The sequence below is a fragment of the Procambarus clarkii genome, chromosome 64 (assembly GCF_040958095.1).
Source record: "Procambarus clarkii isolate CNS0578487 chromosome 64, FALCON_Pclarkii_2.0, whole genome shotgun sequence".
NCBI classification, from domain to species: domain Eukaryota; kingdom Metazoa; phylum Arthropoda; class Malacostraca; order Decapoda; family Cambaridae; genus Procambarus; species Procambarus clarkii.
In genome coordinates, this window is record NC_091213.1 from 14,524,442 (window position 1) to 14,549,143 (window position 24,702).

Here is a 24,702-nt window from a genome sequence, read left to right on the forward strand (position 1 = left end):
ATTGCGAGTCCTGCGCGCTATCCACCAGGCTACGAGGCCCCCTCCACCAGGCTACCAGGCCCCGTATGTGTGTGTGTGTTTGACTGTGCGTGTGCAACTTAAGGACTGCTTAGTCACAATGAAAAGATTCTCACATCGTCATAACTACCTTTTAATCATCTAGTCACTCTGACCTGTTAATATTGTGCTGACTGTAAGACGTTAATCACTCTTTTAGAACTCGTACAACAGCTGATAAAGTTCAAACCTCTAACATTTCCTCTGGCGAGAGCTGGCAAGTGTGCCTCGAGGACATGTTATACATATCTACGGTGTCCTGTTTCAGCTCTGTCTCTCCGTGGGCAGTGTCTGGTACATTATCCTGGTGTGAGGACGTGTGTACAGGATTGTCCTCCTCTGCCAACGTGAGTCTTGGCCAGACGATTCAACTGTTTTTTAACATTGATCAGCTTATTCAACGAGTGGTAGAGAGGATAGGTTCTTAGCATTCTAATTATGTTGTTATGTTCCTCTCTCTCTCTCTCTCCCTCTCTCTCTCTCTCTCTCTCTCTCTCTCTCTCTCTCTCTCTCTCTCTCTCTCTCTCTCTCTCTCTCTCTCTCTCATTGGTTTATTCACATGCTTTATCAACAAATTCTCTTTGCTGTGCTTATTTTGCTCTTCACAAATCATATCTAAACTGATCTCTTTATGAATGAAGCTGCCAACTATCAGTAGATTTGATCTTATCACGTGCTACTGGTGTTAGCATTTTATAACACACAGACTTGTTTTGTAACTCTCACTCACTCTTTTAATGGTCTCATACTATTTGCTGATGGGGTGTATATTATGGCTCCTACTTCACTATACTCATTCTCTTTCTTAATTACCTGATAACTGTTTGGGAATATTGAATGGCTTATCATTGCTTATAGTTTTGTCTCAACGATTGCTATAATTTGTGCATTTGATTCATATACACATTCCTGAAGTTCTAATAATTGATTCGGTGACCCATATTCATTTATGAAATTCATCTTTGCATCTGTTCTGTAGTGCACAGTTTGCGTTTATGTGGGGGTGGGGGGGGGAGTGTGGGTGGTGAGGCAGGAGCACTAAAGAGGTGTGTGAGTATGTATGGGGGGTGGGGGGGTGGGGGGTGGGGGTGGGGGGGTCATCACTATACCTCAAGGGTTGTCCAAATAAACATTTCATCTTGCTGCTCTGCTTCTCGTATATGTTGATCTCTCTCTCTCTCTCTCTCTCTCTCTCTCTCTCTCTCTCTCTCTCTCTCTCTCTCTCTCTCTCTCTCTCTCTCTCTCTCCCTGCGTCAGAGCCAAGCTTATTTGTCTTTATTCATTCCCTTCTGTCACACTTTCCCCACATATCATTTCCCCAACCATCGTGCCCGTACTACAGCCTCCCCCCCATGTGTAATATTTCTCAATCTAAAGATAGCAATTATGAGCAGAAAGCGTTAAGCCAGTACTACTTTCACTTGGGAGGGCCAAGAACACAAGGAGCTGGGGGTACGAGGACAAGCAGCTGGTATATGACGGGGGAAAGGAATGATGCCAATTTAAATTAGTTTGCAATATATCCAGGTGGTCCATGTGTTTCATATATGTAAACATGTATATTCGCGCATGCCCACGTGTGTGTGTGTGTAGTTGTTGGTGTTGGTATAGATTCAGCTACTCGGAACAAGTTCCAAGTAGCACGGGCTATGGTGAGCCCGTAGTGGACTTACCTGGCACAGGAGCGGTGTGTGTGTGTGTGTGTAGGGTGCAACTTTGTCTTATAGTAAAGAAGAGAGATGGCTTGTCAGATGCACTGACCTTCGGAGATATAATTACCGTTTCTTTGAGGACAGGAAACCTGTACTTAGGCCTGTCGAGGTCCCCGGGGTCAACTACTGACCTTCCCCAGGATGCAACCCACAACAGTTGTCTAGCTCCCAGATACCAGTTTACTACTAGGTGACCAGTGGCATCAGGTGAAAGAAAACGTACCTAACCATTTATGACTAGCCCGAGGCACCCAACTCGGGACCTTCCATTGTGAGATGATGACGTAGACCACTGTGCTGCAAGCCCTTTCATTTATTGTCACACTAAATGATTCGACCTTGTGGGTGGAGAGGGAACCCATCCCACCCTCCCTTTCTGCTACTGTAATCCTGTCTCTCTCTTTCTCTCCCTCCCTCTTTCTCTCTTCCTTTCTCTCCCTCTTTCTCTCTACCTCTCCCTCCCTCTGTTTAAGGGCACGTCTCCCGTCAAATGTTGACCAAGGCATTGTGATAAGCACCGAACTACGAGGACGATTAACAGTATCATTATTATAGTCATTATGAAATTCATTCTTACTCAATTTAAGAACTTTTATGGGACTTGAAGGCATCATCCTGGAAATAACAGGGATAAGTATCGGAAAATGTAAAATAAGGGGTTGTGTTTACATGCGCAGCCTTCATGACATCAGGGCGAACCAACAACACCACATTCAAGGCCACACCCCCATCCACATTCAAGGCCATCACCCTCACCGCTTCGCAAGACCATTCTACTGTGCTCCCTGTGAGTTAACACTCAATTCGTACTACCTAACACTTGTATATATATATGTCTTATCTTCTTCATCGCCACCGCCACTACCGACACGGGCGCCTGGGTCTGCGCCTCCGTCAAAATGCCGACACGCGACGTCACCACGACAATCGAAGGACATGACCACTGTATTATATCAGTATGGAAACAGGAGCATCATTAAGGACATCACCACCGTATTATATCAGTATGGAAACAGGAGCATCATTAAGGACATCACCACCGTATTATATCAGTATGGAAACAGGAGCATCATTAAGGACATCACCACCGTATTATATCAGTATGGAAACAGGAGCATCATTAAGGACATCACCACCGTATTATATCAGTATGGAAACAGGAGCATCATTAAGGACATCACCACCGTATTATATCAGTATGGAAACAGGAGCATCATTAAGGACATCACCACCGTATTATATCAGTATGGAAACAGGAGCATCATTAAGGACATCACCACCGTATTATATCAGTATGGAAACAGGAGCATCATTAAGGACATCACCACCGTATTATATCAGTATGGAAACAGGAGCATCATTAAGGACATCACCACCGTATTATATCAGTATGGAAACAGGAACATCATTAAGGACATCACCACCGTATTATATCAGTATGGAAACAGGAGCATCATTAAGGACATCACCACCGTATTATATCAGTATGGAAACAGGAACATCATTAAGGACATCACCACCGTATTATATCAGTATGGAAACAGGAATATCATTAAGGACATCACCACCGTATTATATCAGTATGGAAACAGGAGCATCATTAAGGACATCACCACCGTATTATATCAGTATGGAAACAGGAGCATCATTAAGGACATCACCACCGTATTATATCAGTATGGAAACAGGAGCATCATTAACAAGACCAACCTACAGCTTACCGTCAGTGACATTTCAACGGGTGTTAGAGGGGGACCTCTTGCCTCTAACCCCCCTCCTCTGCATCGATCCGTCTTGGGTCATAGTCAATTAGTATAAGGGAAAGGTAGTTGTAGAGACAAACAATGTAAGAGGGTGAGAGGAATGTAGGAGAAAATGAAAGAAAAGAATAAGGGAAATCTAAGAATAAGAGAAGACGGTAAGAATATAAGGAATCAGGTAAAGGAAAAGGGAGAAGTATTAGAAGGAAAATGGAAGAATAGAAAATCTCAATCGACTTGAGAATTGTCCAGAACGGACCGAAACGTCGTCGTCCCTTCACTTTCTAGTGTGTGGTCTGGTCAACATATTTCAGCCACGTTATTGTGACTCATCATCTGCAATAGAAAAAAGTTAAAAACCAAGAAAGTAAAAATAAAGAAAATTAACGAAAACCGCAAGATTTCAAAGGTCGAAGATGAAAACTATATTAACGTAAGAGACAGAGAGGAAAGAGGCAGCCTAGAGGGGCTAAAGCTAAGTCAGACCACATTTGTTATGGTTGAAAAATTTGACTATGTACTGAGGGAGAGAAGAGTCAACAGCAACAAAGCCAGGTCTAAGGTTCATGTTGGGTATGTTGTGTATCAGAGCCGATAAGACATGACGGCGTCACAGAGGCAGGAAAGATTATTTTAGAATCCATCTAAAAGATGATTAGACTCCCCCCCCCTAACATGGCAGAAGAGAGCATTGTATGGTGCCTGCAGATTTAACACTTGTTTTGTATTTCTTAAGTCTATCGTTCATTGTACGGCCAATTTCATTAAAATATTGGAGAGGACAAGACAGGAAATGTTGTAGACACCAGCACCACTGGAAAGTGGAGCAGCAGTGTGATCCAGAGGATTAAAAAGTGTGTTCAAAAGTGGTCTTTCTGAACGTTTTATCAAGTGTTTTCTGAAGTGTTATCAAGTATTCCTTGTGAAGAATCATTGTGTTCCTTGTGGAAATTCATCAATTGTTCCCCGTAAAAATTCATCGTGTTTCGTGTAGAGATTTATTAAGTGTTCCTTGTGAAGATTCAGCAACTGTTCCAAGGTCAATATCAATTCTTCATTTGTATTCATCAGTCAATCCTTTCTCCCATTACCATGGTTTATTATGTCAATTCCCGATCGCTGAGGTATTGACCTTTACTTTGCCTTTCAGTCGTATTTGGTATCTACCGATTTATCTTATCTTACAAAGCACTGATATGTAAACTTATCTTTCACGGAAATTTCAGCAGTGACAGCTGAGCATCCCGGGTAACCCGCAAGGGACGTTTACTTGCCGCAGACGACGGTAACTTGCCGCAGGCGACGGTAACTTGCCGCAGGCGACGGTAACTCCCAACAGCAACAGCTTCACGTCATCATGTGGTTGGAGGTGGTGCTGTTTGTGGTGCTGGTGGTGCTGCTGCGGTACTGGTTCCTCAGGCCCAAAGGCATGCCCCCAGGTGAGTCTTGGTGCCCTTCTCCAGGGGTCACCATACCCTGTACCCCAAGGAGTCACCAAGTACCCCAGGGGTTAACAGGTACTGTACCCTAGGGTCACCATGTGCTGTACCCCAAGGGGTCACCAGGTGCTGTACCCCAGGGGATCACTCAGCTCCCTAGGATGCTCCCATCCTTTACCTTCCTTCCGGTAGTCTCGCTCAAATTACCAAGAGATGAGAACACTCAAGTTATGAGCGGAACAGTGACGCTTGATGTGATCCCCACCATGCACAAGGTCCCCCCGGGGAACAACTCTTAATAACCCTCATAAACCTTCTGTTTCTTATATATTAACTTGTTATTTTGATTGCTTGGCTGAGTTACTTCATGTGTCACTTCATACAGAGTCACAATAGATGTAATTTACATTTCTGCTCAACTTTATGTTAAGAAAACCTAATATTAGGTACATCTTTGGATGAGTTTATTCTAACTGACTGTAAACTATCGCCTCACAGGTCCTCTGGTGATTCCGTTCCTCGGAAACATACCCACTTTCCAAATCTCACAGGTGAAGGAATACAAGAAAAAGTATGGGGATATCTACAGGTAAGAGACGGATTTCTACGGTTACTTCCATTAAGTTCTCAGTGTAGTGATATCTAAAGGTGATGTCTATATGCACACTTGAGTGATTCCCTTCAAACTTTTCTCAGACAATACTTCGCTCACTTTCTGTTTGTAATGCATCTCTCTAAATGTTTCACCCACGTACTTTAAATATAAATAATTGACAGCAGAACCAGAACACATAATGTAACGTAGGTCTAACTATACACTAAATTATAATATGTATAATAATGCTTAGATTTGATTTGAGAGATGCACTTTGAATATAGCAAGTGAGTGCAGCACTCTCCAAAAAGAGTTTGAACGAAATCAGTTGTGAGCCATACTACTTGTCCTCATAAACCAACCCGTCCTCACAAACAATTACCAAATACTCGTTAATTTAGCAGCCGCTGTAAATATAAATAATTGCCAAGAGAATTTGAAACACCTAACCTAACGTAGGTATATTATAACTTATTTTTGAGGAAATATAATTTACTCATTATATTTGAAGAAACATTTATTACACCGTAAAGAAATATTTACTTACGTGCCTTTTGTGACAGTCGTATCACAGGCAAGCATAATTACTGAATGGGTTGATGTCATGTTTAAAGCATTATATTTCATAAACTGGCTGGGGAGGTTAGGGGGCGGCGGCTACCGGATTAATAATAAACATTTGGCCAATGTTATAACGTGACTCACGAACATGGGTCATCAATAGATTTATGTGTTGCTTCAAATTTCTACACCCACAACAGGACTGAACTGGGGTCGACCAAGTTGATATTCATGTGTAACTACCAGCTCATCAAAGAGGCCTTTAACAAGCAGGAGTTGGCCGACCGCCCTGACCTTCCCTTTGTTAACATGATGACTGACGGAAAGGAGGCAGGCAAGTAACAATAATTTTCACGATTAATATTTCAACATGAGCACAAACAATTATTTTTTAGCATTCTTTGGAAGATATATAGCTTACTTGTACCTTGCAGGAGTGATCATGACCAATGGGGAGAGGTGGCAGAACGCTCGTAGGTTCTTATTGCGTAACCTGCGGGACCTGGGCATGGGCAAGACCTACCTGGAGGACGCCATCCAGCAGGAGGCCAACATGTTGGTGGAGGAAATGAAGAAAGATACTGGAGTACCCACACCCTTCCCCCCGTCCATAAACATCGCGGTCCTCAACGTCGTGTGGCAGATGATATCAAGTAAGTTCCTCGTGGGTACGTTGTTGTTAACCAATTGGACAGTATTATTTACTGTTATATTCCTGGCGAGTGTCTTGTTATCCTCACTATGAATATGATTTCTGGGGGCACAAGCTACTAAATAACAAGTCAGTCTCCTCGAAAGCTTTGTGGTGGTCATACCAATATCGGTACATGAAAGGTGACATCCTTCACTTGAGTAAGTAAACTGGTATACCCTCTCTAAAAAACAATTTCATTGTTTCAGTGTAAACATATCGATTTAACTGTAGTTCTGGACTGAAATCAGGAATAAAGTATACTTGCTGGTTAGTCAATAAGTTATTAGGGTGGCCCTAATAACCCTCCAGAGTTTGATGGGTCTTTAGTCAACACCAAACCAACAAACTTTAGGCGTAAACCAACAAACTATGAAGGCTTGTCTTAGTAGATTATAAACAGTGACACCTGTTCGGCGGACGATAGTTCCTTTTTTGGATTCCTCGTATGGGATAGAATCCTGAAAGCATGTATGAATAGATTCACAATTCAAATACATATTAATTGCACCGATAAATATGTGTATCACCACCATTTCCACTCACATGGACTCTCGTGGAGGGGGGACCCTCGACCTGATAGACAGCAAGCAGACGCCAGTGGTGGTCCAGTGGTAGAGGGGTTGCCTGCTACCTAGCAGGTCGGGGAACGTAAGGACAGAAGAGGTTCTGATTGTGATGTTTTTATCCACATCATGGAATAGTGCGTGTTTTCTTCCGCGTCTAGAGATACGAGTTCCATTCCACTCCATAACCTCAACATTTGCTAATACATAACAATTTTGCGGGTGTCATCAGTAACTAAAAAACTATCAACAGGTAAGCGCTACGTCCCAGGTGATGAGGGAATCATGAGTTTCATAAAATTGATGAGATCTTTTGATCCATCTACCTTGCTGGTTGTGTTCGAGCTCTTCCCGAAGGTGAAGAATCTCATCCCGATGTTTATACGACGAAGACTTCTTGAAGAGGAGACGTTCGAGATTGTCATAATGCAGGCCAAAGAAATGATGGCGGTAAGTAGAGTGTGGTATAATTAGAGCTCTTGTTGTTGTTTTAGATTCAGTTACTCAGAATAAAAAGTTCCGAGTAGCACGGGCTGTGGTGAACCCGTAGTGGACTTACCCGGCACAGGAGCGGGGCTGTAACTGATTCTGCATGGCTGTTATGTAAGCTATACCTTCAAGGTGTGTGAACTAAACCTTAAGTGTTTGACGGCTGTTGTGTAAGTACTGTCTTAGGTGTCTGCAGGGTTATTGCGTGGGCTGTAACTCTGAGTCACCGTTATACAGATATTCGTGAACAGACTTCCCTGAACAAGAAAGTCAATGAACTTTAAAACCAGAGCGGAAAAGCTATTCTTCCCTTGAAACAGTTCGGCGATCCCACGTCTGTTATGTTAGCTGTTATTGGTTCCCTAAATACTTTAGTCGAGAGGAGTGAAGTTAATTTAAGTGCATCTTTATTCAGGTATTATGCAATTCATACAGAGCGACTATAGTTAATATAAAAATAAGCTTTTCATTCTCGTGGATTGGTCATTCTGACCATACGTGGAGCACAGGTGGATGACGTGTATATTTTTGTGGCATTGTCTTGCTCAGGGGCCATCCATATATACATGTACATGTTACCTCTCTGCAGGAGGTGGTGGCGGAGCATCGGGCCAAGCTCGACCCAGCCAACCCTCGGGACGTCGTGGACCAGTACCTGGTGGCCATGGACTCCAAAGCTGACATCGCCGAGTTCTTCAGCGGTGAGTCAAGCTGGAGCGCAGTTACTGCGGTTGAACAGTCAACAGTTAAGTTTCTACTTTCCTGAGATTTGTATTGTTTGTTTCACCATTATTGCGAGAGAATATGCCAATAATATTTTATTGTGTATGCTCTCTCCCTTACACGCACACTCACACACTCAAAACATAGGTGTAATATACTTCATATTCTCTCGTAGAACTGGACCTGCTGAGGACAGCCTTTGACATCTTTTCGGCTGGTTTCGACACAACATCCAACATGCTCCGGTGGATGATCCTGTACATGATTAAGTACCCCGACGTCCAGCGACGCGTGCAACAGCAGATAGACGACGTCGTCCCGCGAGACACCTTGCCGTCCTACCAACACAAGTCCAGGTACGTCCCGTGAGACACCTTGCCTCCCTACCAACGCAAGTCGAGATACGTCCCGCGAGACACCTTGCCGTCCTACCAACATAGTAGTAGGCATCCGTCAATCCCGAGGGGTTCTGGAGTTGGGCCTAGGTGTCTAATTGTTGTAGTCTAGTTGGATGCAACGTCTGCTGTGGTTGTGAAGGCCAACCTAAGAATGACAGTCCCGACTGCAGCGAGCGCAGATAAACGCCGAAGCGGGTGCGTCTGATAGTGGTCGAGACCTTCTCTGAATTCTATTATCGTCCGCCTGCTTCTTCAGTTCATCCTCGAATTGCTGGAGTCCCTTCTGCACTTTGCATCTCCAGGCAGATCTGTCCGCAGCTGCTGCCTCCCAAGTGTTGATGTTCATGTTCATCTGCTTGAGGTCGCGGTTGCAGGCGTCTTTGAAACGCAGCTGAGGTCTTCCTAGAGGGTCTCCTTCCTGAGCCTACTGGGCTGTGCCATATCTTCATTTGAAACTGTGTATAGAGTCGGCCTCCACCTGTAGTAGTAGGCATCCTTCAGTCTCGGGAGACTAAGGAGTTGCGCTCTGGTTGTCAATCCTGGTGCATCGTCTGGTGTGACTGATGAGGCCGACCCGAGAGTGGCAGTCCATCCCGCACTGACCACAAGCGAAGTCCGATTCTGGTCTGTCTTCCTGGCTACCGGCTATCCTTCTTTGTCTCTTTGCCTCCGATTTCTTGGCAAGTGAATCCTCGAACTTGGAGAGACCTCTCTGAACAGACTGCCCCCAGGCTGAACGGTCTGCGGCCAATGTTTCCCAAGTAGCAAGATCGACGTCCATGGCTTTCAGGCCTCTCTTGCATACGTCTTTGTAGCACACCCAGCTACGGTACTATTTGTATCGAAGCTGGGGTTTGCCTGTTGGACGCTTTCCCTGCGTCAGCTCTCCATACAGGAGATCCTTGGGAATCCTGCCGTCGCCCATTCACACCACGTGCCCGAGCCAGCGTATTCATCTCTGCTTCAGCATTGTGTACATGCTGGTGATTCTAGCTCTTCCCAGGACGCTGTTGTTTGTCACCTTCTTCTGCCAGGTGATGTCCAGGATGTGTCGGAGGCAGCGCACGTGGTAGGCGTTCAGTTGTCTTTCCTGACGGACGCGGAGTGTCCAAGACTCGCTGCCATATAGGAGAGTGCTCAGGACACAGGCTCTGTAAACCTGGATCTTTGTATACTCAGTCAGCCTATTGTTAGCCCACACTCTCTTTGTCAGTCTGGACATGGTGGTAGATGCCTTACCGATGCGTTTGTTTAGCTCCGTGTCAAAAGAGAGGGAGTCAGAGATTGTGGAGCCCAGGTACACGTAGTCGTGAACGACTTCCAGTTCGTAATCGGAGATGCCGATGTCAGGTGGGGAGTCCACTCGTTGTCCCATGACCTGTGTTTTCTTCAGGCTGATGGTGAGTCCGAAAGCCTGACAGGCCTCGCTGAAGCGGGTCATGAACCGCTTCACACATATCACTGCCTAATGCATACCATCTGTTAACTACTCTGACACTGAAAAAGTTCTTCCAAACGTCTCATGTATGTGTGTGTGTGTGTGTGTGTGTGTGTGTGTGTGTGTGTGTGTGTGTGTGTGTGTGTGTGTGTGTGAATATTAATTTCACTTGATAACACAAAATATAGTGATCCTAATTTTGATTCATCTTAGATAAATCTTTCATTCACACTCGAAGGACTCACATGAATGCTGTATATTTCAGGCTGCCTTTGGTTGAGGCGATGATTCACGAGGTGCTTCGTAAGGCGTCGTTAATTGCTATGGGCGTCTTGCACTCAAACAGCTCTGATGTACAGCTGGGAGGCTACTTCATCCCGAAGGTAAAGTCACTCACTCCCATGCTTATTCACTTAGTCACTCACCCCAAGTAATGTTCTGTGTTTCTCATATGTTTTCTTGCATCAGTAGCTACTGAAACACTGAGAGCGTTGTGTTGCGTCCTCTACAGGGAAGTTGGGTGTTCGGGTGTACTGTGTGTTGTCACGATGACCCACAGTACTGGAAGCAACCCGACCAGTTCAACATCGACCGGTTCTTAGACGCTGAGGGAAACTTCTCAGGCCAGAAGGAGGGCTTCTTGCCCTTTAGCTTAGGTTAGTGTTCCATTAGCCTTGTTTGGCTAGCATATGTTTAAGCCCAACAATGCAGGTGTTTTAGTGATTAAGTAATTATAAGTTCTCAAAAATATGTTTGGACCCTCCCCCTCCACCCACAATAGTGATGCTTTTGCGCCAATTTTACACCCTCAAAGTCGTGATTGTTCTTCAGAAATGCTCTATTGTTGTCAGTAAATGTTCTAAACATAAAATACAAGCTTCTTTAGCTTTGTTACAGCCTTTCTTACGTCCAATTTATTCAAGAGACTCTTGACCTTCTCAGATACCAGTATATTGGTCAATCTTTCCTCTGCTCAAGTGATGTCAGGGCTTCGGGGCTTTCCTTTGGCTTGGTCTTCACCATTTCTTGAAGCCTTTTGTTAAATCCTTCTCAGATTTAATATATTAGCAAGACATAAGAGGGCTGCTCTTCGTCTTAACCTGAGATCATGATCCATTGTACTAGGAGTGTGTACTAGAGGATTTATATTAAGAGATGTGTAGTAAGGTGTTTACTAAGATGTGATCTGGCCCAGGTCGAAGGAGCTGCCTGGGGGAGGCGCTGGCCAGGATGGAGCTGTACATCTTCACTGCCGCCATCCTCCAGAACTTCTCCCTCTCCGCCCCAGAGGGTTGTGAGGTCGACCTTGAACCCGACTACAGGATGCTCGGTATACAGCTGGCCAAGGAACAGAATATTGTCATCACTGCCAGGAAGTAGTGAGAGTTTGAAGGAGGTGGACGAAACATTCTCTACTCTTTGTTACACTTAATGCACCTTGGTGTGGTAGATACTCTTAGAAACTGATGATGTAAAGACACACACACACACACACACACACACACGCACGCTCACTCACTATATGTGCTTACTTTCACTATACATATAATCATGTGAACACAGACTTGTACACATACTCATATATATGTAACTATATTTACCTATAGGTTGATGAAGGGCTAAAAATAATAGCCTCGAAATATTCCAGATTGTCAGGAGTATTTTGATGAATTTATGTACAAAAATAAATATAGAAATGAATTTCCTTTAATTAACTATACCCCAGTGGAACACAAGTGTAAAAATGATAATAATCTAAAAACAAATACAAAATAAATAACTTGTAAATACGTTTACAAATTATGCATTAAAGACAACACTGTTTATAATAAGAATTTAGTTTTGGAAACTTATCTTTCAACCTGCAGACACAACTGGACACTGTTCCAATATGCAGTCTCGTGGTGTGGGAACTATTCAGAACTATAATCCGCGCGACAATTTTTTTCTGGTCCCTATTTCTTGAGGCTTTCATAGTATTTGACAAAATTGAACACGCCAAACTTTTTATTTTGAGAATTTCAAGACAGAAATACTTGCTAAGTTTTTTATAGAAAATTTATAGAAATGTTTATTTTGTAATCAATAGATACCTGCATATATTTGATCAGGTCTGTAAAGTAGCGGTGAAGCAATATTATGTACCCGAACATTTCTCACTCGAAACGGGGGATTAAAAAAAGAGTTGGCTTTGGGTATTTTTAATTTGCTGTCTATCCTGATCCACTGTTGAAAAAGTTAAACCCTATTAGAGCCGACACTGCCGGATCTAATAGATCTAAGGATAATTTTTTTGCTGTGTGCATGAAGAATTCTCCCGAAAATGAAACGGAATGCCTTGAATGAGACAAATGCTGTCTATGGGGACATCATTTGTCACCCATGGATACTTAGGGACTGAAATATAATTCTCTAAATATATAGGCAAGACAATATCTTTTTCAAGGTGTCTGATAACGCATTAACAAAACTCTAATTAAAATAAGATAATATCTACAACCAACTAGACCGTTACCAGAGCTGATACGAACCAACGAGGACACGAACCAGCCTGGACACAATCCAATGAGAAAACTATGTAACGAGGATATGAACTAATGAGAACACGAACCAACGAGGACACTCTTCCCATCCCCACTCTTAACTGATATCTCATTGTCCAAAGATACGAAAAATATGTGAACAGTGAACAGGTTAGTGTTTACTGTGACTCGTATATTAGGAGATAAAGTTCACTCCACTAACACTCCCTCTGGCGAGAGCTGACAAGTGTGCCTCAAGGACATGTTATAAGTTAGTGCATAGAGTTGTCTGTCAGTTCCCTCTCCCGGTGGGCAGTGTCTGGGGCGTTATACTGTTGTGTAGACGTGTGCCGAGCCCATCAGTGTCTTCCTCTGCCAACGTGAGTCTTGATCAGCTTATCCAACTGTTTATTGAGCATTAGTCAGCTTATTCAACCAGTGGTTGAGAGGATAGGTTCTTATCGCTTGTTACGTTTTTTTATCTTAATATGATTATTCATCTTCACCTCTCTCTCTCTCTCTCTCCTCTCATTTGTGTCTTCACATGCTGTACCAACAATACACGTCTGTATCTGCATCAATACACACTACCTATAGCCTCTTACGCCTGTGGAGATGAGAATATTGTCACGAACTCTTCCGTATATCAGCAAGAATATTGTCATTAACTCAGATCACACAATAATAATCAATAATGTTTTTATATATTATTCATCAATAACACCTATCTTTCAAATTATTATCTTCTTATTCTTGTAATTTATTCCATCACTTAACCTTATTACATGATCATCTTAAGTAGATATTTTAACTTTACTTTACCTACTTCTTTATATAAAAATATTTCACAGTTTTTCAAAATGATGACTTTTATTTTGTTGCTAATCCTCAGTCAGTATTTTTCTGCCGATCTAATATTGTCATATTTCTTTAATTATTAATATTATTGTAAATTTCAGTTTCCCTTCTTCACTTTGTTCAAGTTGAATTACTTTTTCTTTTCCTATACACTTTCCTTGTCGCTCGCATCCTACGAAACGCCAAAGGTTTCCTCAAGTTCAGCGTCTCACATTTACTGCACATTCTTCATCAAGTTTTCCTTGTGAAGACTCATCATCAAATTTTCTTTGTGAAGATTCGCCAAGTGTTTCTTGTGAAGAACTCGCAAGGAGCCAAGATTCGGGCGTCCAGTGTAACTTGTTCCAAAGTTATCATCAATTACTCATTTGCATACATCTCTCATATATATATATTATATATATATATATATATATATATATATATATATATATATATATATATATATATATATATATATATATATATATATATAAATATGTAGACAGATGTAAACATCTGCCATGTGCCAAGCTTATATTATCTCACTTCCCGGCCTCTCTTTAAGGGAAGGTGACAACTTCCCGATCTTCCTTTTCCTCGATGTTGTCTGGTATCTGCCGAATGATCTAATCTTACGAAGCATTGATTTGTGATCTTATTTTTCAGGGCAATTTCCAGCAGTGACAGCTGAGCATCACGGGTAACCCGCAAGGGACGGTTACTTGCCGCAGGCGACGGTAACTTGCCGCAGGCGACGGTAACTCCCAACAGCAACAGCTTCACGTCATCATGTGGTTGGAGGTGGTGCTGTTTGTGGTGTTGGTGGTGCTGCTGCGGTACTGGTTCCTCAGGCCCAAGGGCATGCCCCCAGGTGAGTCTTGGTGCCCTTCCCCAGGGGTCACCGTACTCTGGACCCCAAGGGGTCACCAAGTACCCCAGGGGTTACCAGGTACTGAACCCCACGAGTCACCTAGTGCTGTACCACATGGTCACCATGTGCAGTACCCCAGGGGATCATTCAGCTCCCTAGGATGCTCTCATCCTTTACCTTCCTCCCGGTAGTCTCACTCAAATTACCAAGAGATGAGAACACTCAGGTTATGAGCGGCACAGTGACGCTTGATGCGATGCCCACCATGCACAAGGTCCCCAGCGGGATAACTCTTTAATAAACCTTATAAACTTCCTGTTTCTTATATATTAACTTGATATTTTGATTGCTTGGCTGAGTTACATCATGTGTCACTTCATACGGAGTCACAATAAATGTAATTTACATGTCTGCTCAACTTTATGTTAAGAAAACCTAATATTAGGTACATCTTTGGATGTGTTCATTCCACACTGACTGTAAACTATCGCCTCACAGGTCCTCTGGTGATTCCGTTCCTCGGAAACATACCCACTTTCCAAATCTCACAGGTGAAGGAATACAGGAAAAAGTATGGGGATATCTACAGGTAAGAGACGGATTTCTACGGTTAATTTAGCAGCCGTTGAAATTATAAATAATTGCCAAGAGAATTTGAAACACCTAACCTAACGTAGGTATATTATAATTTATATTTTAGGAAATTTAATTTACTCATTATATTTGAAGAAACTTTTATTACACAGTATAGAAATATTTACTTTCGTGCCTTTTGTGACGGTCGTATCATGGGCAAGCATAATTACTGAATGGGTTGATGTCATGTTTAAAGCATTATATTTCATCAACAGGTTAGGGAGGTTAGGGGGCGGCGGCTACTGGATTAATAATAAACATTTGGCCAATGTTATAACGTGACTCACGAACATGGGTCATCAATAGATTTATGTGTTGCTTTAAATTTCTACACCCACAACAGGACTGAACTGAGATCGACCAAGTTGATATACCTGTGTAACTACCAGCTCATCAAAGAGGCCTTTAGCAAGCAGGAGTTGGCCGACCGCCCTGACCTTCCCCTGGCTAACATAATGACTGACGGAAAGGAGGCAGGCAAGTAACAATAATTTTCACGATTGATATTTTAACATGAGCACAATTATTTTTTAACATTCTTCGGAAGATATATAGCTTACTTGCACCTTGCAGGAGTGATCATGACCAATGGGGAGAGGTGGCAGAACGCTCGTAGGTTCTTATTGCGTAACCTGCGGGACCTGGGCATGGGCAAGACCTTCCTGGAGGACGCCATCCAGCAGGAGGCCAACATGTTGGTGGAGGAAATGAAGAAAAATACTGGAGTGCCCACACCCTTCCCCCCGTCCATCAACATCTCGGTCCTCAACGTTGTGTGGCAGATGGTGGCAAGTAAGTCCCTAAGTCCCTCGTGGGTACCTGGTTGTTAACCGATTGGAGAGTCGTGTTCCAAGAAAAAAAACTAGTTGATGGCTGACCTAGAAGGAATGTAAAGAATGAATACATCATGTGTATTTTTTTTATTAAATGTTCATGTGAGAGTCGAATGAGTGATGGGTGAGGTGAAGAAGCAATCGAACCTAGGGTCAGGAAATAGGGTCAATTAACATAGGGAAAGGTAGGGTGGAGGGAATCAAACATTGGGTAAAATTCTGATGGGCGTGGAAACCTCGCTAGAGACCTCGTTATCTCGTGAGGTTTGGCGAGATCTGGGCACAGGTTTGGCAAGGAAACGAAGTCGGTATTCTTTATGTTTTTTTCTTGTCTCAATAAACATACTTGAACTTGGTGGTAGATTCCAGGATTTTTTATTTTTGTATTATTTACTGTCATGTTCCTGGTGAGTGTCTTGTTATCCTCACTATGAATATGATTTCCGGGGGCACAAGCTACTAGATGACAAGTCAGTCTCCTCGAAAGCTTTGTGGTGGTCATACCAATATCGGTACATGAAAGGTGACATCCTTCACTTGAGTAAGTAAACTGGTATACCCTCTCTAAAAAACAATTTCATTGTTTCAGTGTAAACATTTCGCTTTAACTGTAGTTCCGGACTGAGATCAGGATTAAAATATTCTTGCTGGTTAGTCAATAGGTTATTATGGTGGCCCTAATAACCCTCCAGAGTTTGATGAGTTTTTAGTCAACACCAAACCAATAAACTTTAGGCTTGAGCCTATTATGCCTATCAATGCAAAATCAGCTCTGAGGCTTGTCCTAGTAAATTATAAACAGTGACTCATGTTCGGCGGACGATGGTTCCTTTTTTGGAATCCTCGTATGGGACAGAACTCTGAAAGCATGTATGAATAGAATCACAATTCAAATATATATTTATTTCACCAATAAATATGTGCATCACCACCACTTTCATTCACATGGACTCTCGTGGAGGGGGGACCCTCGGCCTGTTAGACAGCAAGCAGACGCCAGTGGTGGTCCAGTGGTAGAAGGGGTTGCCTGCTACCTAGCAGGTCGGGGAACGTAAGGACAGAAGAGGTTCTGGTTGTGATGTTTTTAACCACATCATGGAATAGTGCGTGTTTTCTTCCGCGTCTAGAGATATGAGATCCATTCCACTCCATAGCCTTAACATTTGCTAACACACACATAACATTATTGCGGGTTTCATTATATGTATATCATCAGTAACAAAAAACTATCAACAGGTAAGCGCTACGCTCCAGGTGATGAGGGAATCATGAGCTTTATAAAATTGATGAGATCTCTTGATTCATCTATTTTGCTGCTAGTGATCGAGCTCTTCCCGAAGATGAAGAATCTCATCCCGATGTTTATACGACGAAGACTTCTTCAAGAGGAGGCGTTCGAGAATGTTATAATGCAGGCCAAAGGTATGATGGCGGTAAGTAGAGTGCGGTATAATTAGAGCTCTTGTTGTTTCAGATTCAGCTACTCGGAATAAAAAGTTCCGAGTAGCACGGGCTATGGTGAGCCCGTAGTGGACTTACCTTGCACAGGAACTGATTCTGCATGGCTGTTATGTAGGCTATACCTTGAAGGTGTGTGGTGCTGATGTGTGAGCTCAACCTTAAGTGTTTGACGGCTGTTGTGTAAGTACTGTCTTAGGTGTCTGCGGGGTTATTGTGTGGGCTGTAACTCCGAGTCGCCATTATATATGTATATATATATATATATATATATATATATATATATATATATATATATATATATATATATATATATATATATATATATATATATATATGTCGTACCTAGTAGCCAGAACGCACTTCTCAGCCAACTTTGCATGGCCCGATTTGCCTAATAAGCCAAGTTTTCCTGAATTAATATATTTTCTCAAATTTTTTTCTTATGAAATGATAAAGCTACCCATTTCATTATGTATGAGGTCAATTTTGTTTTATTGTAGTTAAAATTAACGTAGATATATGACCGAACCTAACCAACCCTTCCTAACCTAACCTATCCTATCTTTATAGGTTAGGTTGGGTTAGGTAACCGAAAAGGGTAGGTTAGGTTAGGTTAGGTAGGTTAGGTCGTCGAAAAAACATTAATTCATGAAAACTTGGCTTATTAGGCAAATTGGGCTCTGCATAGTAGGCTGAGAAGTGCGTTCTGGCTATTAGGTACGACATATATATATATATATATATAACTGCGACTATATATATAATATATATATATATATATATATATATATATATATATATATATATATATATATATATAATATATGTATATTTATATGTATATAACGGCGACTATATATATATATACATACTTACATACATACAGCTATTCTTCGCTTCAAACAGTTCGGCGATCCCACGGTCTGTTATGTTAGCTGTTATTGGTTCCCTAAATGCTTTAAACGAGAGTGGTGAAGTTAATATAAGTGCATCATTATTCAAAAGTTATGCAATTCAAACAGAGCGATTATAGTTAATATAAAAAATTGTTTTTTTCTCTCATGGAATGGTCATTCTGACCATTCGTGGAGCACTGGTGGATGAAATGTATATTTTTGGGATCGTTCTTGAATACATGTTTCTGTCTGCAGGAGGTGGTGGCCGAGCATCGGGCCAAGCTCGACCCAGCGAACCCTCGGGACGTCGTGGACCAGTACCTGGTGGCCATGGACTCCAAAGCTGACATCGCCGAGTTCTTCAGCGGTGAGTCAAGCTGGAATGCAGTTACTGTGGTTGAACAGTCTACAGTTAAATTTCTACTTTTCTGAGAATTGTATTGTTCGTTTCATCATTATTGTGACAGATTATGTCAATTATATTTCATTGTGTATGCTCTCTCCCTCACATGCACACACTCACTCAAAATATACGTGTAATATACTTCGTATTCTCTCGTAGAACTGGACCTGCTGAAGACAACCTTTGACATCTTTTCGGCCGGTTTCGACACGACATCCAACATGCTCCGGTGGATGATCCTGTATATGATTAAGTACCCCGACGTCCAGCGACGCTTGCAACAGCAGATAGACGACGTCGTCCCGCGAGACACCTTGCCGTCCTACCAACACAAGTCCAGGTACGTCCCGCGAGACACCTTGCCGTCCTACCAACACAAGTCCAGGTACGTCCCGCGAGACACCTTGCCATCCAACCTACTCATGTCCAGGTACGTCCCACGAGACACCTTGCCGTCCAACCTACACAAGTCTAGGTACGTCCCGCGAGACACCTTGCCGTCCTATCAACAGAGGCCTCAGTTAATTCGATAATAATTACCTTATATTTATTTTCGCTGCCATGTCCACCTTTGGCAAGAAGACCAGCAGGTCAGCAGACTGGTTCGAGGCTCACTCGGAAGAGATGACACATGTCATTGAAGAGAAGAGAAATGCCTTGGCAGCCTACAAAACCTGCCCAAGTCATCGCAACTTACAGAGCCTTCAGGCCGTCCGTTCCAAAGTGCAGCAGAGCGCCAGGCGATATGCCAACAACTATTGACTCCAGCTCTGCTCCCAGATACAGACTGCAGCAGATACAGGCAATGAGAGGGGAATGTATGACGGTATGAAGCAAGCCCTCGGCCCAATCCAGAAGAAGACCAAACACTTCCAGCTGAAGCGCTGGGTCGAGCGCTTCAGAGTGTTCTCTGAGCAGGGAGAATGTGGTCACCTAAGACGCCCTGAGCGCCATTGAGTGCCTGCCTGTGTTAATGGAGCTCGACAGCGAACCGACCCTTGAACTCATCGAGGCCCTGGACTCCCTTGCTTCTGGCAAAGCTCCTGGAAAAGACGGTATTCCTGCTGCGACCTTGAAGTGCTGCAGAGGTAAATCTGCTCGTGGAGCTGCATGAAATCCTCTGCCTCTTCTGGGAAGGAGAGGTGCCACAAGACATGAGGGACGCCAACATCGTCACACTGTATAAGAATAAAGGTGACAGGGATGACTGCAACAATTACCGTGGCATCTCCCTCCTCAGTATTGTCGGAAAGCTGTTTGCTCGAGTCACATTGAAGAGGCTCCAAGTACTTGCAGAGAGAGTCTATCCAGAATCACAATACGGATTCAGAGCTAACAGGTCCATCATTGACATGGTCTTTTCCCTCAGACTATTGCAGGAGAAATTCAGGGAACAGAAGCAGTCACTCTTCGTAGCCTTCATAGATCTGACGAAGGCCTTCGACCTCGTCAGCAGGGATGGCCTGTTCAAGATCCTCCCCAAGATCGGATGCCCACCCAGGCTCCTCAGCATCATCAGATCTTTCCACGAAAACATAAAGGGCACCGTGGTCTTTGCTGGCCTAACATCAGACGCCTTCGACATCCGAAGTGGAGTAAAGCAGGGCTGCGTCCTGGCTTCAACCCTATTCGGGATTTTCTTCACAGTTATGCTGCAGCACGCCTTGGGATCTGCCACGGAAGGCATCTACTTCCGGACCAGGTCGGATGGAAAGCTCTTTAACCTTGCCAGGCTGAGTGCTAAGACAAAGGTTCGGATGAGGTCTCCGCAAGACTCCCTTTTTGCTGACGACGCAGCATTCACTGCACACTCAGCCGAAGACCTCCAACAGCTCATGACCCACTTCAGCGAAGCCTGTCAGGCTTTCGGACTCTCCATCAGCCTGAAGAAAACACAGATCATGGGACAACGAGTGGACTCCCCACCTGACATCGACATCTCCGATTTCAAACTGGAAGTCATTCACGACTTCGTGTACCTGGGCTCCACAATCTCTGACTCCCTCTCTCTTGATACGGAGCTAAACAAACGCATCGTTAAAGCATCTAATACCATTTCCAGACTGACAAAGAGAGTGTGGGCCACAATAGGCTAACTGAGTATACAAAGAACCAAGTTTACAGAGCCTGTGTCCTGAGCACTCTCCTTTTGGCAGTGAGTCTTGGACACTCTGCACCCGTCAGGAAAGACAGCTGAATGCCTACCACATGCGCTGCCTCCGAAATATCTTGGACATCACCTGGCAGGACAAGGTGACAAACAACAGCATCCTGGAGAGAGCTAGAATCACCAGCATGTACACAATGCTGGAGCAGAGGCGAATGAGCTGTCTTGGGCACGTGGTGCGAATGGTCGACGGCAGGATCCTTAAGGATCTCCTGTATGGAGAGCTGATGCAGGGAAATCGTCCAACAGGCAAACCCCAGCTATGGTACAAAGACGTATGCAAGAGGGGCCTGAAAGCCATGGACGTCGATCTTGCTACGTGGGAAACACTGGCCTCAGACCGTTCAGCCTGGGGGCAGTCTGTTCAAAGAGGTCTCTCCAAGTTCGAGGAGTCACTTGCAAAGAAATCAGAGGCAAAGAGACAGAGAAGGATAGCCGGTAGCCAGGAAAACAGACCAGAATCGGACTACGTTTGTGCTCAGTGTGGGATGGACTGCCACTCTGGGATTGGCCTCATCAGTCACACCAGACGCTGCACCAGGATTGACAACCAGGGCACAACTCCACAGTCTCCCGAGACTGAAGGATGGCTACTACTACTATTTTATTTAGCTTCAAAGGAAAGGAGTGAGAGAGGGAATTATTAAAGGAAAGCGCCAAGCCATTACGACTATATAATATTTAGAATAGATCAGGATAAGGATTTGGGATGGGATCGGGGGGAAGGAATTGTGCCCAACTACTTGGACGGTCGGGGATTGAACGCCAACCTGCAGGAAGCAAGACCGTCGTTCTACCGTCCAGCCTAAGTGGTTGGACAGTGATTTATCTTTTTGAGGCCTAATATAAAGGCATTAGTGTATGGAGGCGTCATTGAGGAAACGAGAAGAAGCACTGCTAAGTCTGCCATATTCTTTTTTACCTGGGAGTATATTTGCCAGGTTTTGGATTTAGATAAATGTTGTATTATATATTCCTATGTATGTTCTGATTATGTTACGATATCGATTCTCGTTTGTTTTTAATGTTATATTTCTTGTACTTGTACTTTTATCATGCATGTGTGTGTGTGTGTGTGTGTGTGTGTGTGTGTGTGTGTGTGTGTGTGTGTGTGTGTGTGTGTGTGTGTGTGTGTGTGTGTGATTGTGTGTGTGTGAATATTAGTGTCATTTGATAACAAATATATTGATCCTAATTTTGCTTCATCTTAGATAAATCTTTCATTCACACTCTCGAAGGACTCACATGTATTCTGTATATTTCAGGCTGCCTTTGGTTGAGGCGATGATTCACGAGGTGCTTCGTAAGGTGTCGTTAATTACTCTGGGCATTATGCACTCAAACAGCTCTGATGTACAGCTGGGAGGCTACTTCATCCCGAAGGTAAAGTCACTCACTCACATACTTATTCACTCACCCCCTCCCCCCAAGTAATGTTTTCATGTGTTTCTCATGTTTTCTTGCATCAGTAGCTAATGAAACACTGAGAGCGTTGTGTTGCGTCCTCTACAGGGAAGTTGGGTGTTCGGGTGTACTGTGTGTTGTCACGATGATCCACAGTACTGGAAGCAACCCGACCAGTTCAACATCGACCGGTTCTTAGACGCTGAAGGAAACTTCTCAGGCCAGAAGGAGGGCTTCTTGCCCTTTAGCTTAGGTAAGTGTTTCGTTAGTGATGTTTGGCTAGCGTATGTATGAGCCCAACAATCCAGGTGTTTCAGTGATTAAGTAATTATAAGTTCTCAGATAATGTTTGGACCCTCCCCCTCCACCCAAACTAGTGATGCTTTTGCGCCAATTTTACACCCTCAAAGACGTGATTGTTCTTCAGAAATGCTCTATTGTTGTTAGTCAGTGTTCTAAACATAAAATACAAGCTTCTTTAACTCTGTTACAGCCTTTCTTATGTCCAACTTATTCAGGAGACTCTTGACCTTGTCAGATACCAGTATTTTGGTCAATCTTTCCTCTACCCAAGTGATGTCAGGGCTTTGGGGCTTTCCTTTGGTTTGGTCTTGACCATTTCTAGAAGCCTTTTGTTGAATCCTTCTCAGATTTAATATATTAGCAAGACATAAGAGGGCTCCTCTTCGTCTTAACCTGAGATCATGATCCATTGTACTAGGAGTGTGTACTAGAGGATTTATATTAAGATATGTGTAGTAAGGTGTGTACTAAGATGTGATCTGGCCCAGGTCGGAGGAGCTGCCTGGGGGAGGCGCTGGCCAGGATGGAGCTGTACATCTTCACTGCCGCCATCCTCCAGAACTTCTCCCTCTCCGTCCCAGAGGGTTGTGAGGCCGACCTTGATCCCGACTGCAGGATGTTCGGTATACAGCAGACCAAGGAACAGAATATTGTCATCACTGCCAGGAAGTAGTGAGAGTTTGAAGGAGGTGGACGAAACATTCTCTACTGCTTGTTTCACCTAATGCACGTTGGTGTGGTAGATACTCTTAGAAACTGATGATGTAAAGACACACACACACACACACACACACACACACACACATACACAAACACACACACACACCCACACACACACGCACGCACGCTCATACACTATATGTGCTTACTTTCACTATACATATAATCATGTGAACACAGACTTGTACACATACTCATATATATGTAACTATATTTACCTATAGGTTGATGAAGGGCTAAAAATAATAGCCTCGAAATATTCCAGATTGTCAGGAGTATTTTGATGAATTTATGTACAAAAATAAATATAGAAATGAATTTCCTTTAATTAACTATACCCCAGTGGAACACAAGTGTAAAAATGATAATAATCTAAAAACAAATACAAAATAAATAACGTGTAAATACGTTTACAAATTATGCATTAAATACAACACTGTTTATAATAAGAATTTAGTTTTGGAAACTTATCTTTCAACCTGCAGACACAACTGGACACTGTTCCAATATGCAGTCTCGTGGTGTGGGAACTATTCAGAACTATAATCCGCGCGACAATTTTTTTCTGTTCCCTATTTCTTGAGGCTTTCATAGTATTTGACAAAATTGAACACGCCAAACTTTTTATTTTGAGAATTTCAAGACAGAAATACTTGCTAAGTTTTTTATAGAAAATTTATAGAAATATTTATTTTGTAATCAATTGATACCTGCATATATTTATTTCATCAGGTCTGTAAAGTAGCGGTGAAGCAATATTATGTATCCGAACATTTCTCACTCTAAACGGGGGATTAAAAAAAGAGTTGGCTTTGGGTATTTTTAATTTGCTGTCTATCCTGATACACTGTTGAAAAAGTTAAACTCTATTAGAGCCGACACTGCCGGATCTAATAGATCTAAGGATAATTTTTTTTGCTGTGTGCATGAAGAATTCTCCCGAAAATGAAACGGAATGCCTTGAATGAGACAAATGCTGTCTATAGGGATATCATTTGTCACCCATGGATATTTAGGAACTGAAATATAATTCTCTAAATATATAGGCAAGACAATATCTTTTTCAAGGTGTCTGATAATGCATTAACAAAACTCAAATTAAAATAAGATAATATCTAGAACCAACTAGACCGTTACCAGAGCTGATACGAACCAACGAGGACACGAACCAGACTGAACACAATCCAATGAGAAAACTATATAACGAGGATATGAAC

The 24,702-nt window shown here is 43.0% G+C and overlaps 1 protein-coding gene across 2 annotated transcripts; it reads left to right on the top strand.

Moving 5' to 3' along the window:
* Nucleotides 1-246: 246 nt before the first annotated feature.
* Nucleotides 247-23,803, top strand: LOC123769010 (cytochrome P450 2L1). 2 transcript variants are annotated; one of them, XM_045759947.2, is made up of 11 exons: nt 247-404; nt 4,756-4,968; nt 5,467-5,557; nt 6,325-6,458; nt 6,559-6,777; nt 7,635-7,831; nt 8,460-8,571; nt 8,769-8,949; nt 10,695-10,812; nt 10,941-11,085; nt 11,625-12,130. In XM_045759947.2, exons 2-11 carry the CDS (start codon nt 4,887-4,889, stop codon nt 11,807-11,809), a joined length of 1,464 nt encoding a protein of 487 aa, XP_045615903.1. In that variant the 5' UTR covers nt 247-404; nt 4,756-4,886; the 3' UTR covers nt 11,810-12,130. The 2 variants fall into 2 exon arrangements, with proteins under 2 accessions (XP_045615903.1, XP_069165318.1); XM_069309217.1 differs by lacking the exons at nt 4,756-4,968; nt 5,467-5,557; nt 6,325-6,458; ... (5 more) ...; nt 10,941-11,085; nt 11,625-12,130 and adding exons at nt 14,470-14,662; nt 15,161-15,251; nt 15,642-15,775; ... (5 more) ...; nt 22,571-22,715; nt 23,254-23,803 and having other exon boundaries at nt 292-404.
* Nucleotides 23,804-24,702: the final 899 nt, after the last annotated feature.

Bases quoted from the DNA above. Each gene is read 5' to 3' on its own strand.
- LOC123769010 (XM_045759947.2), top strand. From the start codon at position 4,887: ATGTGGTTGGAGGTGGTGCTGTTTGTGGTGCTGGTGGTGCTGCTGCGG. The intron at 4,969-5,466 runs GTGAGTCTTGGT...ATCGCCTCACAG, and splicing joins GCCCAAAGGCATGCCCCCAG to GTCCTCTGGTGATTCCGTTC. The intron at 6,459-6,558 runs GCAAGTAACAAT...TGTACCTTGCAG, and splicing joins GACTGACGGAAAGGAGGCAG to GAGTGATCATGACCAATGGG.